Here is a 19,484-nt window from a genome sequence, read left to right as displayed (position 1 = left end):
GCAAAGTAACTAAAATAGAATGATATATATATATATATATATATATATATATATATATATATATATATATATATATATATATATATATATATATATATATATATATGTATATGTATGTATATGTATGTATAACAAATAGAGATGTCCAATAATGGCTTTTTTGCCATTTTTTTGTCCAACTCTTAATTACCGATTCCGATATCAAGCGATACCGATATATACAGTGGTGGAATTAACACATTATTATGCCTAATTGTGTTGTGATGCCCCTCTGGATGCATTAAACAATGTAACAAGGTTTTCCAAAATAAATCAACTCAATTTTATATTTATTATTGAAGTCACAAAGTGCATTATTTTTTTTAACATGCCTCAAAACAGCAGCTTGGAATTTGGGACATGCTCTCCCTGAGATAATCCTGATACCGAGGTGGCCGGGGTTAAGGTGGGGGGGGGGGTTGTAGGGGGTAGCGGGGGGGGGGTGTATATTTTAGCGTCCCGGAAGAGTTAGTGCCGCAAGGGGTTCTGGGTATTTGTTCTGTTGTGTTACGGTGCGGAATGTGTTTGTCATTCTTGTTTGGTGTGGGTTCACAGTGTGGCGCATATTTGTAACAGTGTTAAACTTGTTTATACGGCCACCCTCAGTGTGACCTGTATGGCTGTTGACCAAGTATGCATGGCATTCACTTGTGTGTGTGAAAAGCCGTAGATATTATGTGACTGGGCTCGGTACGCAAAGGCGGTCCTTTAAGGTTTATTGGCGCTCTGTACTTCTCCCTACGGCCGTGTACACAGCGGCCTTTTAAAAAGTCATACATTTTACTTTTTGAAACCGATACCGATAATTTCCGATATTACATTTTAAAGCATTAATCGCTTGATAATATCGGCAGTCCGATATTATCTCTAATAACAAACAAAGTGTAAAGCTCACACAATTTCAGTAAATAATTAAAATGTGGAACACAGCATCATCGTTTTCACAGCTTTCTGCTTGTTAGACGTAGAGAGTGTTTTAACGTAGAGTTCTAATTCTTTTTTAAAGGCACAAAAAACCAGGTCAGGTATTGAGAAACTTACTTTTATGAATATAAAACTTAGCCAATAGTATAATGAGGTTGCAAAGGTCAAATTCCTTTTCAAAATGTTTTCCATACAGTGTAAATTAGAGATGTCCGATAATATCGGCCTGCCGATATTATCGGCCGATATATGCGTTAAAATGTAATATCGGAAATTATCGGTATAGTTTTTTTTTTATTATCGGTATTGTTTTTTTTGTTTTTGTTTTTTTTAATTAAATCCACATAAAAAACACAAGATACACTTACAATTAGTGCACCAACCCAAAAAACCTCCCTCCCCCATTTACACTCATTCACACAAAAGGGTTGTTTCTTTCTGTTATTAATATTCTGCTTCCTACATTATATATCAATATATATCAATACAGTCTGCAAGGGATACAGTCCGTAAGCACACATGATTGTGCGTGCTGCTGCTCCACTAATAGTACTAACCTTTAACACTTCATTTGACTCATTTTCATTCATTACTAGTTTCTATGTAACTGTTTTTATATTGTTGTACTTTCTTTTTTATTCAAGAAAATGTTTTTAATTTATTTATCTTATTTTACTATTTTTTTACAAAGTACCTTATCTTCACCATACCTGGTTGTCCAAATTAGGCATAATAATGTGTTAATTCCACGACTGCATATATCGGTTGATATCGGTATCGGTTGATATCGGTATCTGTAATTAAAGAGTTGGACAATATCGGATATCGGCAAAAAGCCATTATCGGACATCCCTAGTGTAAATCGAAATAGCACATCTTTAAAACATGTGACATGTACACGGCAGTGAACCACCTCCATGACGTCACCATCTCGGTTATGTTGCGCAACACACGTGGTTGCAATTCACCATTTAAAAGGAGAAAAGAACAGGAAACGGTAAATATTTTCATTAACATTAATAGTTAATGAGAACTGTAATGGAATTTAGTACACAATGATACATAAAATTGTATATTATATGCTATATTTTATATATATATACTATTTATATATAATATACACTATATTTTACGATCCTTCATTTGTGGCAGCTCCAGCCCATTTTATAATATTATTTATAATACTGCATTATATATCATCTTAAATCCACAAAAGCTAACAATAAATACCGTATGTAAACTTTAAAGGCCTACTGAAATGAATTTTTTTTATATAAACGGGAATAGCAGATCCATTCTATGTGTCATACTTGATCATTTCGCGATATTGCCATATTTTTGCTGAAAGGATTTAGTAGAGAAAATCGACGATAAATTTCGCAACTTTTGCTGGCTGATAAAAAAAAAGCCTTGCCTGTAGCGGAAGTAGCGTGACGTCACAGGAGCTAGTATTCCTCACAATTCCCCGTTGTTTACAATGGAGCGAGAGAGATTCGGACCGAGAAAGTGATGATTACCCCATTAATTTGAGCGAGGATGAAAGATTCGTAGATGAGGAACGTTACAGTGAAGGACTTGAGAGGCAGTGATGGACGTATCTTTTTTCGCTCTGACCGTAACTTAGGTACAAGCTGGCTCATTGGATTCCACACTCTCTCCTTTTTCTATTGTAGATCACAGATTTGTATTTTAAACCACCTGGGATACTATATCCTCTTGAAAATGAGAGTCGAGAACGCCAAATGGACATTCAGTGCCTTTTATCTCCACGACAATACATCGGCGAAACGCTTTAGCTACAAGCTAACGTGATAGCATCTTGCTTTAACTGCATATAGAAACAAAAAAAATAAACCCCTGACTGGAAGCATAGATAGAAAATCAACAATACTATTAAACCGTGGACATGTAAATACACGGTTAATGCTTTCCTGGCTGGCGAAGGTTAACAATGCTGTGCTAACGACGCCATTGAAGCTAACTTAACAACGGGACCTCACAGAGCTATGCTAAAAACATTAGCTCTCCACCTACGCCAGCCAGCCCTCATCTACTCATCAACACCCGTGCTCACCTGCGTTCCAGCGATCGGCAGAAGGACGAAGGACTTCACCCGATGCGTTTGGTGGCCCGGAGACGTAGGAAGTCAAGGTGAGGTCGGCGGCTAGCGCTCCAAGAAAGTCCTCCTGGTTGTGTTGCTGTAGTCCGCTGCTAATACACCGATCCCACCTACAACTGTCTTCTTTGCAGCCTTCACTGTTCATTAAACAAATTGCAAAAGATGTCCAGAATACTGTGGAATTATGAAATGAAAACAGAGCTTTTTGTATAGGATTCTACGGGGTACCATAACTTCCGTTACTCGGACTTCGTCACGCGCATACGTCATCATACCGCGACGTTTCAGCCGGATATTTCCCGGGAATTTTAAAATGTCACTTTATAAGTTAACCCGGCCGTATTGGCATGTGTTGCAATGTTAAGATTTCATCATTGATATATAAACTATCAGACTGCGTGGTCGCTAGTAGTGGCTTTCAGTAGGCCTTTAATGGTAGTTACACAAATCCATCATCACACAAATACAAATGAATAAAACAAATAAAATACGGCAAGTACGAGGTGGGTTTTTTTATATGCAAATGAACCCCTCTGTAGTTTTGAAAATCGCTTCACGTTGGAAATATATTCAACTTTTTTTTGTACTGTACTTCTATTTAGAAATGGCGACGACAACAGATTTTCAGGTCCGGCCCTTCATGGACCATCCAGAGTCTGAGGAACAAGGAACTTCTAGACCAGGCCTGGAAATCAAGCACCTCAAAGGTTTGTTAGTTAGATTTTTTCCTTCCCGACGCCTTCCAGGGTCAGGGCTGCTAAAACTGTATCACAACACAAGTGTTTTATATCAGTCGATATCGATAATTATCAATATTCTTTTCATGGACTGTGGAAAATAAGGAGCAGGAGAAAAATAACGTAGATGTTTTCATTTCAAATGTTGTCTGCCGTCTGCTACTAAGGCAAAAAAGGAAATGTCAACACAAAAACACTCAAACAATGTCAACAAAATGGTCAAATTGGGATATATATTAAATGATAAATAAATAAATATATATATTGGATATATATTGATGTTGTTTTATCGCCCAGCCCAATTCAGGGCCATAAAGCTAAAGGTATACAGTTTTAGTATTGTCAGGTTCAAACATCAATGACATCTATTAAAACAGACAAGAAGCAAGGAAATAAACAGAGACATGATTCAATTTGGCTCAATTAAGGAGAAACGTGTCGACCTGTAAGCTCTTGCAGTGTCACCCACCCTCTGGCGAAAGATTGCACGCCACTTCTTTTTATTTGGACTTTCCCTGTTTACATAATAACAGCTGTTTCTAAAGGAATGGGGGGTATGTAAACAGCCATTGTTTTCGGTCACATTAACACAAAAGAAAAAGATGCCTCGAGCTTGGGCTGGTCCTGGATCGAGCTTGGGCAAATCTTGGATCACAATAGATAAACCCCCTCCCGTCTCCTCCCAATTGTACTCAATGGAATTTTCCAAGCCTTTGGCTTGGTGCAACAAAGACCGCTTTCGTCTGTTCACTGGGAACCCAGAGAACGGAAAGTTTTTTGATAATTTACATACAATTTTTCTGACAAGTATATAGTCTATATCCATATTTGAAATAACATACCGTATTTTCCGGACTATAAGGCGCACTTAAAATCCTTTCATTTTCTCAAAAATGGACAGTGCGCCTTATAACCCAGTGCGCCTAATGTACGGAATGGCTCTGGTTGTGCTTACCGACCTCGAAGCAACTTTATTTGGTACATGGTGTAATGATAAGTGTGGCCAGTAGATGGCAGTCACACATAAGAGATACGTGTGGTATGCGACATGACGCCAGTAAACAACACCAAAACTTTATATGTTCCATTGAGAATATAGAACACTACACACTCAAAAACCTGTCAAAATGTTTTAGTACCACTTTGAAGCCGCGCCGCTTGATGGATTGTAGGCCCGTTACGGCTACCGTAGTCAGAGATACAAGTATTACTATGGTGTGTGTATAAGGACCGCAACATGTCTCCCATTAGCAGACTTATTATCTGGTGTTTTGTTCCACAATAGCATGCAAAACCAACTTTTCTTACCTTCTGGTACCTGCTGATCTGTATTTGAGATCTGCATAAGTCCTGAAAATTTGCGCACGTCTGCCTTTGTAGTCCGTGGCGACACCGTAGTCGATAAGCTTCTTCTTTTTCTCTATCTTCTTGTTATGTGACATTCATCCTCCGATGTTGCCATTTCTAATATAAAGTAGTGTAAAGTTCTTACTTATATCTGTCAGTAAACTCACCATGAAAGCAATAAAACATACCGGTGTAGTGAGTGTACATTATTCACCCAAGGAACTTTAGTTATTAGAGAGTTCCGGTCACGGGACACATTTCGGGCGTTGTTGATGCACTAGTGAGCCACGGATGAGGAGATGCTGCTCCGTTATTGATTGAAGTAAAGTGTGAATGTCATTAAAACAGTTAGCGCCATCTTTTGACACTTCTTCCCCTCCCGTCCTCGCACGCTACACCGCTAAAACAAAGATGACGCTGTCCAAGTGGAGGCACGTAAATAAGACCTGCCCACAAAACGGTGCATCCTAAAGCGACTGTCAGAAAGTGAGTTGAAGATGATGTGTAAATCATCATCTATGCAACATTTTGAGCAAAGAACCAGCATTACATGTTATGTAGACCACAAGGAAGTCTTTTACATTTAGAAAATAATCATAATATGACTCCTTTAATGTGCCCTATGGTCCAGAAATTACAGTATGTACATACATACATTATACCTGATATAAAACTGTGTGTTAATCTGTAGCTACAATGCTACATCGCTAACGTATCCTCCCAAGTCAAATCAATCTGTTATTAGACTTCCTGTTTCATTCTATCCTTCCATGTCGTAAGTATTAGGCCCTGACCTTGCCAATAAATGTTGTTTTGGAACAAAATTGTTGGAGGTTTAACAAAAAAAAAAGCTTTCTTTTAAGTGCGTTGCTCACACAAAAATATTTTAGCTACATTTTCACCAAACACAAAAGTTAAGTCCGCATTTTTTACTTCTCCGGATGCAGCCGGAGGTCTGTAGTGTCCTGGTCAATATAAACAACATTTTAGGTGGTGGGTCTCATCGTGGACAATTTTATATACTATAATGTAAAAATAAAAGTATTCACTGTATATGAACATGTTTTCATTTCAGAGCCTGACGTCAGTTCACTACACAGTACCAATTTACCACACGGTTCTGTAGATCAGTGTTTTTCAACCTTTTTTGAGCGTAGGCACATTTTTTTGCGTTGAAAAAGTGCAGAGGCACACCACCAGCAGAAATCATTAAAAAACTAAACTCAGTTGACAGTAAAAAGTCGTTCTTGCATGTAAGGTTCAAACACCGAACTATTTATTAAACGGGACAAGAAGCAAGGAATCAGGCAGAGGCAGAGTTCAATTTTGCTCATGAGGAGAAACGTTTGGGGCTGCACACTCAGTTACAGTCTCTCACCACGCTCTAAGGCAGTGTTTTTCAACCTTTTTTGAACGTAGGCACATTTTTTGCGTTGAAAAAGTGCGGAGGCACACCACCAGCAGAAATCATTAAAAAACGAAACTCAGTTGACAGTAAAAAGTCGTTCTTGCATGTAAGGTTCAAACACCGAACTATTTATTAAACGGGACAAGAAGCAAGGAATCAGGCAGAGACAGAGTTCAATTTTGCTCATGAGGAGAAACGTTTGGGGCTGCACACTCAGTTACAGTCTCCCACCACGCTCTAAGGCAGTGTTTTTCAACCTTTTTTGAGGAAAGGCATATTTTTTTCATTAAAAAAATCCCGGGGGGGCACACCACCAGCAAAAAACGTTAAAAAATGAAACTGCACCAGGTCGTCGTGCCTTATTTTGAGTTTGTTGGTGTTTTCCTGTGTAGTGCTTTAGTTCTGGTCTTGCGCTGTTATTTTGGTGGCCCTTCCTGTTTTGTTGGTGTTTTCCTGGAGCAGTTTCATGTCTTCCTTTGAGCGATATGTCCCGCATTTACTTTGGTGTAGCAATCAAGAAGATTTTAGTTGTTTTTAAAGCTTCTTTGTGGGGAAATTGTTGATTGTCATGTCATGTACGGATGTACTTTGTGGACGCCGTAAGTTTTTGCTGTCGTCCAGCATTCTGTTTACTTTGTAACCAGTTCAGTTTTACTTTCGTTTTGCATAGCCTTTGCCTTTTCCTTTCCCTTTCCCTTTTGATCATTTTTGGTTTAAGCGTTACATACCTTTACCTTTACCATACCTTTAACTTTACTTTGTAGCCAGTTCAGTTTTACTTTCGTTTTGCATAGGCATTGCCTTTTCCTTTCCCTTTCCCTTTTGATCATTTTTGGTTTAAGCGTTACATACCTTTTTTACCTGCACGCTGCCTCCCGCTGTGCTCTGCATGTTGGGATCACAACAAACCATCCTCGTCTCACCCGACACATTCCGACTTTTACAAAGCAATTAACTACCTGCTGCCACCTGCTGACATGGAGTATTACATACTGAAATGGAGTATTACATACCGACATGGAGTATTACATACCGACATGGAGTATTACATACCGACATGCAGTATTACATACCGACATGGAGTATTACATACCGACATGGAGTATTACATACCGACATGGAGTATTACATACCGACATGCAGTATTACATACCGACATGGAGTATTACATACCGACATGGAGTATTACATACCGACATGGAGTATTACATACCGACATGGAGTATCACATACCGACATGTAGTATTACATACCGACATGGGGTATTACATACCGACATGGAGTATCACATACCGACATGTAGTATTACATACCCACATGGAGTATTACATACCCACATGGAGTATTACATACCGACATGGAGTATTACATACCGACATGGAGTATTACATACCGACATGGAGTATTACATACCGACATGGAGTATTACATACCGACATGGAGTATTACATACCGACATGGAGTATCACATACCGACATGTAGTATTACATACCGACATGTAGTATTACATACCGACATGCAGTATTACATACCGACATGGAGTATCACATACCGACATGGAGTATCACATACCGACATGGAGTATTACATACCGACATGCAGTATTACATACCGGCATGGAGTATTACATACCGACATGAAGTATTACATACCGACATGGAGTATTACATACCGACATGGAGTATTACATACCGACATGGAGTATTACATACCGACATGGAGTTTTACATACCGACATGGAGTATTACATACCGACATGCAGTATTACATACCGACATGGAGTATTACATACCGACATGGAGTATTACATACCGACATGGAGTATTACATACCGACATGGAGTTTTACATACCGACATGGAGTATTACATACCGACATGCAGTATTACATACCGACATGGAGTATTACATACCCACATGGAGTATTACATACCGACATGGAGTATTACATTCCGACATGGAGTATTACATACCGACATGCAGTATTACATACCGACATGGAGTATTACATACCGACATGGAGTTTTACATACCGACATGGAGTTTTACATACCGACATGGAGTATTACATACCGACATGCAGTATTACATACCGACATGGAGTATTACATACCGACATGGAGTATTACATACCGACATGGAGTTTTACATACCGACATGGAGTATTACATACCGACATGGAGTTTTACATACCGACATGGAGTTTTACATACCGACATGGAGTATTACATACCGACATGCAGTATTACATACCGACATGGAGTATTACATACCGACATGGAGTATTACATACCGACATGGAGTTTTACATACCGACATGGAGTATTACATACCGACATGCAGTATTACATACCGACATGGAGTATTACATACCGACATGGAGTATTACATACCGACATGCAGTATTACATACCGACATGGAGTATTACATACCGACATGCAGTATTACATACCGACATGGAGTATTACATACCGACATGGAGTATTACATACCCACATGGAGTATTACATACCGACATGGAGTATTACATACCGACATGGAGTTTTACATACCGACATGCAGTATTACATACAGACATGCAGTATTACATACCGACATGGAGTATTACATACCGACATGGAGTATTACATACCGACATGGAGTATTACATACCGACATGGAGTATTACATACCGACATGGAGTATTACATACCGACATGGAGTATTACATACCCACATGGAGTATTACATACCGACATGGAGTATTACATACCGACATGGAGTATCACATACCGACATGGAGTATTACATACCGACATGGAGTATTACATACCGACATGGAGTATCACATACCGACATGGAGTATTACATACCGACATGGAGTATCACATACCGACATGGAGTATCACATACCGACATGGAGTATTACATACCGACATGGAGTATTACATACCGACATGGAGTATCACATACCGACATGGAGTATCACATACCGACATGGAGTATTACATACCGACATGGAGTATTACATACCGACATGGAGTTTTACATACCGACATGCAGTATTACATACAGACATGCAGTATTACATACCGACATGGAGTATTACATACCGACATGGAGTATTACATACCGACATGGAGTATTACATACCGACATGGAGTATTACATACCCACATGGAGTATTACATACCCACATGGAGTATTACATACCGACATGGAGTATTACATACCGACATGGAGTATCACATACCGACATGGAGTATCACATACCGACATGGAGTATTACATACCGACATGGAGTATCACATACCGACATGGAGTATCACATACCGACATGGAGTATCACATACCGACATGGAGTATCACATACCGACATGGAGTATTACATACCGACATGGAGTATTACATACTGACATGGAGTATCACATACCGACATGGAGTATTACATACCGACATGGAGTATCACATACCGACATGGAGTATTACATACCCACATGGAGTATTACATACCGACATGGAGTATTACATACCCACATGGAGTATCACATACCGACATGGAGTATTACATACTGACATGGAGTATTACATACCGACATGGGGTATTACATACCGACATGAAGTATTACATACCGACATGGAGTATTACATACTGACATGGAGTATTACATACCCACATGGAGTATTACATACTGACATGCAGTATTACATACCCACATGGGGTATCACGTGGTTACCCTGCTGAGTTCTACACAGCTCAGACACGAAGCAACGGCACATTATTTGCAGATTATAATTATTGATTTGCAAAAAAATATTCTTGGGACCAATTAGGTGAAGTTGCATAATTTCCCACAGCACACCAGACAATATCTCATGGCACACCAGTGTGCCGCGGCACAGTGGTTGAAAAACACTGCTGGGGATTATGATGTAGTTTAGCATATTTATTGTTTTTTTGCTCAAGATTTTGTACATTTTACTGTACCAAAAATGCACCAAAGGGTGAAATGAATACTGAAGTACATACCAAATTACCAAATTCCGTAACATTGCACCCCAAATTATTAGTACCAACATTTTTTTTTTTCATTTTAGCTCGTTTTTTTCCCCCCATTTCTGCCATTGTGTCTCAAACTAAAATGTTGGAGCCAGAAGACCATGTGACCTGAATGTGATTGTCTTTTTAGGAGCTGCAGATGTCCAGCACATTAAAGATGAAGGAGGAGAGCATCTTGAAGGAGCGGAGGCGTTCCCAGTGGTCGGTGTCCCTGTGAAGAGTGAAGAAGATGAGGTCAGAGGTGAAAGTGAGGAGATGAGAGAGGCGGAGCCTCCAAGCAGCAGCTCGACACAACACGTGACAACAGGAGGTGATGGTGGAGGATCTCAAGCGGACTTTGCTCCGCTGTCAGACAGTGAGGACACAACGCCACGCTGCCTTGAAAGTGACGAGGAAGACTCGAAAGCTGGCGCGACTTGTCACGCTGACAACACACGCTGGAAACACACAACGCCACGCTGCCTTGAAAGTGACGAGGAAGACTCGAGAGCTGGCACGACTTGTCACGCTGACAACACACGCTGGAAACATTTTACCTGCTCTGTGTGTGAAAAAACCTTTTACGATAGAAGCAACCTGAAAAGACACATGAGAAGTCACACAGGGGAGAAACCGTTTGCCTGCTCGGTTTGTGGCAAAACGTTTGCCTACAAGGGAAACCTGACGACACACACAAGGACACACACAGGAGAGAAACCTTTTTCCTGTGCAATGTGCAACACGCGTTTCGGTGACCATTCGGTACTGATCCGGCACATGAGAAGACACACCGGTGAGAAACCTTATACCTGCTCCGTGTGCGGCAAGGCTTTCCTGGTGAAGGGGTCTTTGACGGCGCACGCAAGAACGCACAGCGGAGAGAAACCGTTCACGTGCTCAATTTGCGGCAAAAACTTCTCCCAAAAGTCCCACTTGAGGACGCACGCCAGAACGCACGGCGGGGGGGGGACGTATTCCTGCTCAGTCTGCGGTGCAAGTTTTGAACTCCACTCTGCTTTGTTTTGGCACATGACAACTCACAATGCACACTGACATCTCCAACAAGTGGAGAGCAAAATAACAACGGAAGAAATAAGCCTAGACAAACTTAGACAGGTAAGCACTTTGATGCTGAAAAGAAACTTTATTAGTGTTGCTTGGTCCAGTACTTTTTTGGAAGTGTTACTAGTAGTTTGGAAGTTGTGAGAGGAAGACAACTGTGACATTAATAATGAGCCTTGCGAGTTGTCCCTCGCCACTAGGGGAGCTCCAGAGCAGTGTTTTTCAACCTTTTTTTTAACCAAGGCACATTTTTTGCGTTGAAAAAATGCGGAGGCACACCACCAGCAGAAATCATTCAACAATGAAACTCAGTTGACAGTAAAAAGTCACAATTGTTGGATATGACTTTAAAGCATAACCAAGCATGCATCACTATAGCTCTTGTCTCAAAGTAGGTGTACTGTCACCACCTGTCACATCACACCCTGACTTATTTGGATTTATTGCTGTTTTCCTGTGTGTAGTGTTTTACTTCTTGTCTTGCGCTCCTATTTTAGTGGCTTTTTCTCTTTTTTTGTGTATTTTCCTGTAGCAGTTTCATGTCTTCCTTTGAGCGATATTTCCCGCATCTACTTTGTTTTAGCAATCAAGAATATTTCAGTTGTTTTTATCCTTCTTCGTGGGGACATTGTTGATTGTCATGTCACGTTCGGATGTACATTGTGGACGCCGTCTTTGCTCCGCAGTAAGTCTTTGCTGTCGTCCAGCATTCTGTTTTTGTTTACTTTGTGGCCAGTTCAGTTTTAGTTTGGTTGTGCATAGCCTTCCCTAAGCTTCAATGCCTGTTCCTAGGGGCACTCACCTTTTGTTTACTTTTGGTTTAAGCATTAGACACCTTTTTACCTGCACCCTGCCTCCCGCTGTTTCCCACATCTACAAAGCAATTAGCTACCTGCTGCCACCTACTGATATGGAAGAGTATTACACGGTTACTCTGCCGAGCTCTAGACAGCACCGACACTCAACAACAACACATCATTTGCAGACTATAATTACTGCTTTGCAAAAAACATTTTTAACCCAAATAGGTGGAATTAGATCATCTCCCACGGCACACCAGACTATGTGGTTGAAAAACACTGCCCCAGAGCATGTGTGAGGTGTCCCCAGGATTCAAAATAAATGTGAAAGCAGACATTGTAGCAGCAGGAAAAATGGTTATGTGTATAATTGGTGGGTCCAAAGTCATTCCAAAAAGCGACTTAATTTAATAATAAACGGCACAGAAGTAGAAGAGCAGTGTGGATATAAATGATATTTTATCTAAGTGAAACCTCGCTAGTGCAAAATAGGATCAAGTGAAAATGGCCACATTGATGCTTGTATGGAAACACAAAATTAAATCGGAAAAATAACAGCAAACTTTGTAACATTGAATCTTATCTTTGGATGGAGTAAGAAATATTGAGCCATTCTCTTGTCGCCAATTTACTAAATAAACGTAAATAATCTCTGTGTGGGTTCCCTCCCTTCCTCCCACCTCCAAAGACATGCACCTGGGGATAGGCCCCTCCCACCTCCAAAGACATGCACCTGGGGATCGGCCCCTCCCACCTGCAAAAACATGCACCTGGGGATAGGCCCCTCCCACCTCCAAAGACATGCACCTGGGGATAGGCCCCTCCCACCTCCAAAGACATGCACCTGGGGATAGGCCCCTCCCACCTCCAAAGACATGCACCTGGGGAAGTTGATTGGCAACACTAAATGGTCCCTAGTGTGTGAATGTTGTCTATCTGTGTTGGCCCTGTGATGAAGTGGTGACTTGTCCAGGGTGTAGCCCGCCTTCCGCCCGAATGCAGCTGAGATAGGCGCCAGCAACCTTTGCGAACTCGAAAGGGATAAGCGGTAGAAAATGGATGGATGAATGAATGAATCCTCAGCTCGGTAGCTACGATACCATGAATTGATTAACGTAGACCTTAAACAACTTAAACAAGTTGAAAAACGTATTGGGGTGTTACCATTTAGTGGTCAATTGTACGGAATATGTACTGTACTGTGCAATCTACTAATAAAAGTTTCAATCAATCAAAATAATGTCTAAAATATCATTTGTTAGATGAATATTAACCATTACAGTCTGTATTCAGTGCAACCTAAAATGTTGTCGATCGATTTAAAGACGGAAACAACACAATTCCATTATCATTATTTTACTTTGAATATTTACAATACAAAAATATACCTGCTTTGTGCATTATTTCCCCTTGTATTGACGTGCATAGGTCAAACCTGTAATGACGCCTCCTCGCCTAAGGGGGCAGTGATGCGAGAATACACGACCTGGCTAGGTCTTGTCCGCCGGAAGTTGAAAGTAGCTTCGTGAAGAGAAAGTAGAAACAAAACGGGTGTCATGAAGTCATTGTTATTGTGTTTCTTACCGCGTTTCCTCCCAATTGTGTACTCACTGCAGCCGAATAGAAGCAATAACATTATTGATTCGTCGTGTCGTGATCGATTTATTTCGATGCGTCCCATGCTAACTTAGCTCGCTAGCTGCTAAACAAAACGAAGCGGAAGTGATCGACGCGTCGCTAAAGTGTTGTGTGCGTGTGAAAATGTGCAAAGTAGAAATGCTGAGAGTGTTGGTGAAGCAGCGACTAACTGCTGCTGTGGAAGAAATATTTGTAGTGTTAGAAAGAACGATAGCAGAATACGAGGAGGAACTTTCCAGAACAAAAGAGGAGAACGAGCGACAACGTCAACTACTGGACGCTCTTTTCAACAAACATCAACAAGCAGGTTTGTTTACTTCTTTACTTTCACGTGTTCACTAACTTATTTGATGATTGTTCACGCGTTGGCCAGGCGAGCTCCTTGTCCCTGATGTAATTTATGCTTTTTGCCACCAGAGGGCGCCACAGACCACACAATCAATGTCTGCATTGACTGTTAAATTATACTTGGTTTAAAAATCCGATTAATCACATTTTGGAATATGGATATATATATATATATACAGTATATTTGGATATATATATACAGTATATATATATATGTATGTATATATATATATATATATATACATACATATGTGTATATATATATATGTATACATATATATATATATATATATATATATATATATATATATATATATATATATATATATATATATATATATATATATATATATATCAGTCGTAGCTGAAGACCTGACTGAGCACGAGTTTGTCCTGTTGTGCCCTGCAGACGTCAGTGAGGACCATCTTCTTCCCCAGCAGCAGGAGTGGAGCTCCAGGGTGGAGCAGGAGGAGCCACAGCCCCCCCACATTAAAGAGGAGCATTTTGAGGGACCGGAGGAGTTCCCGGTGATTGGTGTCACTGTGAAGAGTGAAGAAGATGAGGTCAAAGGTGAAAGTGAGGAGACGGGAGAGCCGGAGAGACCAGGCATCAGCTCAACACAACACATGACAAGAGAAGGTGATGGTGGAGGATCCCAAGCAGACTTAGCTCCACTGTCAGATAGTGACGAGACGACGTCTCACTCTGCTGACACGGCAGTAAAACTATTTGTCTGCTCAGTTTGCGGTAAATCCTTCCGTAATAAGAAGAATCTGATAAGACACGCTAGAACCCACACCGGGGAAAAAACCTACTCCTGCTCCTTCTGCCGCGCCATCTTCAGCGTCCGCTCGGGGTTGGTGCAACACCTGAGAACGCACACCGGCGAGCGACCGTTCCCCTGCGCCGTTTGCGGCGAAAGCTTCTCTCACAGGGGCCATCTGAAAAGGCACGAAAGGACGCACACCGGGGAGAAACCTTTCCCATGCTCCCTCTGTGGGCTCCGGTTCTCCCGAAGCACTCATTTAATGACTCACATGAGGACGCACACGGGCGAGAAACCCTTTCCCTGCTCATTCTGCGGCAAGAGGTTCTCGCTGAAGGGGAATTTAAAGTCGCACGAAAGAAGACACACGGGCGAGAAAGTGTTTAGTTGCAGCGTGTGTGACGAAAGGTTCTCTTATAAATACCAAGTGAGCAACCACAAGTGCCGTGGGAAACATTTGAGTGGCTTTATTTAACATTTCAGCACTTCTATTCATGGACCATGGACAGAAGACTAGTTTTAAGCCGCACAAATATTGGCAAAACCAATCATTGAAATATTATTTTTAAAAATGTATTAAAAAAAATGAATGATAGTTCATGGACGACGTGTTTTTTTCCTGTTGCCTCAGTCTTGGATGTCAAATGCAGCTTGGTGGAGGTTTGTGTTTGTGACAGATCCACATCCCAGACTCAGGATTGTGTCTTTTGGTTGTGTAAATACTAAATCATCCCAGCTCTGATCTTGTGTAATATTTCCTTCTGGCATTTCCGATACGTTTTTTTTTTTTTTTTGCAAATGAACTTTCTTTACCTGATTAAATAAATGTAAATTGAATGAAAGTTGCCAAGTTTATACTTCCAACATGTCCTGTTTGGCTCAAGTTACACCTCGTAATGTTACTGTTTTAGAATTACAAATTAAGAATTTCCTTTTTTTTTTTTTTTACCTAAAATTACGGAGCCCCTAAAGGGACATGGGGGAAATATTTTTTTTTAATTTTTTTTTTTAGACATGCACGAGAAACTTTTTATAAAGTTATTAAAAAAAATTTTTTTAAATGTATATATTCTCGTGCGCATGAGATACATGTCTAAAAAAAAAAAAAAAAAAAAAATTAATAAAAAATGTTTTTCCCCCATGTCCCTTTAGGGGCTCTGTATAAAATGTATTTTTTTAACATAAATTGTACCTTCTCTTATCTAATTTTTACCTTGTTTTAAATTATTTCAACTTGCATTACTATTTATCTTAATTTTATGTATTTTTATATATTTATTTAAATTTAATATTTAAAAAAATTACCTCCCTTTGTACATTATTTACCTTATTTTTATTTATTTTATTTTTTATTATAATTTTTTATTCAACAACAAACATACATTTATAATTCATTCAACATGGGGACGGTGTGGCGCGGTTGGGAGAGTGGCCGTGTCAGACAACCTGAGGGTTCCTGGATCGATCCCCACCTTCTACCAACCTCGTCACGACCGTTGTGTCCTTGAGCAAGACACTTCACCCTTGCTCCTGATGGGTGGTGGTTAGCGCCTTGCATGGCAGCTCCGGCCATCAGTGTGTGAATGTGTGTGTGAATGGGTGAATGTGGAAATAGTGTCAAAGCGCTTTGAGTACCTTGAAGGTAGAAAAGCGCTATACAAGTATAACCCAATAATATTACTGTTTTAGAATTACAAATGAAGAATTTACTTCGGTTTTTTTTACCTAAAATTACGGAGCCCCTAAAGGGACATGGGGGAAATATTTTTTTTAATTATTTTTATTTTATTTTTATTTTTTTTAGACATGTATCTCGTGCGCACGAGAAACTTTTTCGTGCACATGAGAAACTTTTTATAAAGTTATAAAAAAAAATTTTTTTAAATGTATATATTCTCGTGCGTATGAGATACATGTCTAAAAAAAAAATAAAAATCAATAAAATTATTAAAAACTGTTTTTCCCCCATGTCCCTTTAGGGGCTCTGTATAAAATTGATTTTTTAACATAAATTGTACCTTCTCTTGTCTAATTTTTACCTAGTTTTAAATTATTTCAACTTGCATTACTATTTATCTTAATTTTATTTATTTTTATATATTTATTTAAATTTAATATTTTAAAAAATTACCTCCCTTTTTACATTATTTACCTTATTTTTATTTATTTTATTTTTTTATTATAATTTTTTATTCAACAACAAACATACATTTATAATTCATTCAACATGGGGACGGCGTGGCACGGTTGGGAGAGTGGCCGTGTCAGACAACCTGAGGGTTCCTGGATCGATCCCCACCTTCTACCAACCTCGTCACGACCGTTGTGTCCTTGAGCAAGACACTTCACCCTTGCTCCTGATGGGTGGTGGTCAGGGCCTTGCATGGCAGCTCCGGCCATCAGTGTGTGAATGTGTGTGTGAATGGGTGAATGTGGAAATAGTGTCAAAGCGCTTTGAGTACCTTGAAGGTAGAAAAGCGCTATACAAGTATAACCCAATAATATTACTGTTTTAGAATTACACATGAAGAATTTACTTCTTTTTTTTTTTACCTAAAATTACGGAGCCCCTAAAGGGACATGGGGGAAATGTATTTATTTATTTATTTATTTATTTATTTATTTTTTTTAGACATGTATCTCGTGCGCACGAGAAACTTTTTATAAAGTTATAAAAAAAAAATTTTTAATTTATATATTCTCGTGCGCATGAGATACATGTCTAAAAAAAAACAAAAAATAAAATAAAATTAATAAAAAATGTTTTTCCCCCATGTCCCTTTAGGGGCTCCGTATAAAATGTATTTTTTTTAACATAAATTGTACCTTCTCTTATCTAATTTTTACCTAGTTTTAAATGATTTCAACTTGCATTACTATTTATCTTAATTTTATTTATTTTTATATATTTATTTAAATTTAATATTTAAAAAAATTACCTCCCTTTTTACATTATTTACCTTTTTTTAATTTATTTTATTTTTTTATTATAATTTTTTATTCAACAACAAACATACATTTATAATTCATTCAACATGGGGACGGCGTGGCACGGTTGGGAGAGTGGCCGTGTCAGACAACCTGAGGGTTCCTGGATCGATCCCCACCTTCTACCAACCTCGTCACGACCGTTGTGTCCTTGAGCAAGACACTTCACCCTTGCTCCTGATGGGTGGTGGTTAGGGCCTTGCATGGCAGCTCCAGCCATCAGTGTGTGAATGTGTGTGTGAATGGGTGAATGTGGAAATAGTGTCAAAGCGCTTTGAGTACCTTGAAGGTAGAAAAGCACTATACAAGTATAACCCAATAATGTTACTGTTTTAGAATTACAAATGAAGAATTTACTTCTTTTTTTTAACCTAAAATGTATGTACCTAGTTTTTTGCTTCTTTTAATCTACTTATCTTCTTTCACCGAAATTGTACCTTCTCTTATCTAATGTTTACCTAGTGTTGAAATTATTTCAACTAACCCTAACCTTAATTTAATGTATTTTTATATATTTTTTTTAAATTTAATTTAAAACAATTTTACCTCCCTTTTTACATTATTTACGTTATTTTTATTTATTTTATTTTTTTATCATTATTTTTTATTGAACAACAAACATACATTTATAATTCACTCAACAGTCGGCATAGCTCGGTTGGTAGAGCGGCCGTGGCGGCAACTTGAGGGTTTGATTCCCACTTCCGCCATCCTAGTCACTGCCGTTGTGTCCTTGGGCAAGACACTTGACCACCTGCTCCCAGTGCCACCCACACTGCTTTAAAAATGTAACTTAGATATTGGCTTTCACTATGTAAAAGCGCCTTGAGTCACTAGAGAAAAGCGCTATATAAATATAGTTTACACTTCAGAACAGTCAAGGCACTTTCAACAACAAGGAAAGAAAACCAAAAGCAAATACAGATTAAATATTAATGAATACTAATAATAAAAAATGTTTTTTTTTTAAAGACAAAAAGGTTTACCTAAATCACTTTAAATGTTTTTAACAAATATATAAATTTAAGGGCTTTTTTACTCTTAACCATTCTCCAATATTTGATGGATAATTGTAAATTATTAAGTCAATTAGAAAATGTAGGCCTTACTTTCATAAATCGACATTTATGTAGAAAAATCATAAATTCCGTTTGCCAATATTGACCTTATTTAAGCAGGAAATATATAGGTGAAACATGTAATGACACCTCCTCACCTAAGGGGGCAGTAACGATAGATTGCACGACATAGGTCTTGTCTGCCGGAAGTTGAAAGTAGCTGCGCGAAC

The 19,484-nt window shown here is 39.1% G+C and overlaps 2 protein-coding genes across 2 annotated transcripts in view; both read left to right on the top strand.

The window, feature by feature from the left end:
• The window catches only part of LOC133630155 (zinc finger protein 771-like), a 14,352-nt gene extending 1,098 nt beyond the window's left edge, over positions 1-13,254 (top strand). Inside the window, exons 2-3 of the mRNA XM_062021538.1 lie at positions 3,685-3,789; positions 10,745-13,254. Coding sequence (XP_061877522.1) covers positions 3,685-3,789; positions 10,745-11,646 — 1,007 coding nt within the window. The 3' untranslated portion in view covers positions 11,647-13,254. The remainder of the gene's footprint in view (positions 1-3,684; positions 3,790-10,744) is intronic.
• Positions 13,255-13,932: 678 nt separating this feature from the next.
• Positions 13,933-16,028, top strand: LOC133630164 (zinc finger protein 572-like). The gene is made up of 2 exons (XM_062021563.1): positions 13,933-14,400; positions 14,851-16,028. The coding sequence occupies exons 1-2, from the start codon at positions 14,217-14,219 to the stop codon at positions 15,681-15,683; spliced, it is 1,017 nt and encodes a 338-aa protein (XP_061877547.1). The 5' UTR covers positions 13,933-14,216; the 3' UTR covers positions 15,684-16,028.
• Positions 16,029-19,484: the final 3,456 nt, after the last annotated feature.

The sequence above is a fragment of the Entelurus aequoreus genome, linkage group LG02 (assembly GCF_033978785.1).
Source record: "Entelurus aequoreus isolate RoL-2023_Sb linkage group LG02, RoL_Eaeq_v1.1, whole genome shotgun sequence".
Lineage (NCBI taxonomy): Eukaryota > Metazoa > Chordata > Actinopteri > Syngnathiformes > Syngnathidae > Entelurus > Entelurus aequoreus.
Note: the sequence above shows the minus strand (reverse complement) of the source record. Positions and strands in the feature narration are given on the sequence as shown.

Bases quoted from the DNA above. Each gene is read 5' to 3' on its own strand.
- LOC133630164 (XM_062021563.1), top strand. From the start codon at position 14,217: ATGTGCAAAGTAGAAATGCTGAGAGTGTTGGTGAAGCAGCGACTAACT. The intron at 14,401-14,850 runs GTTTGTTTACTT...TGTGCCCTGCAG, and splicing joins CAACAAACATCAACAAGCAG to ACGTCAGTGAGGACCATCTT.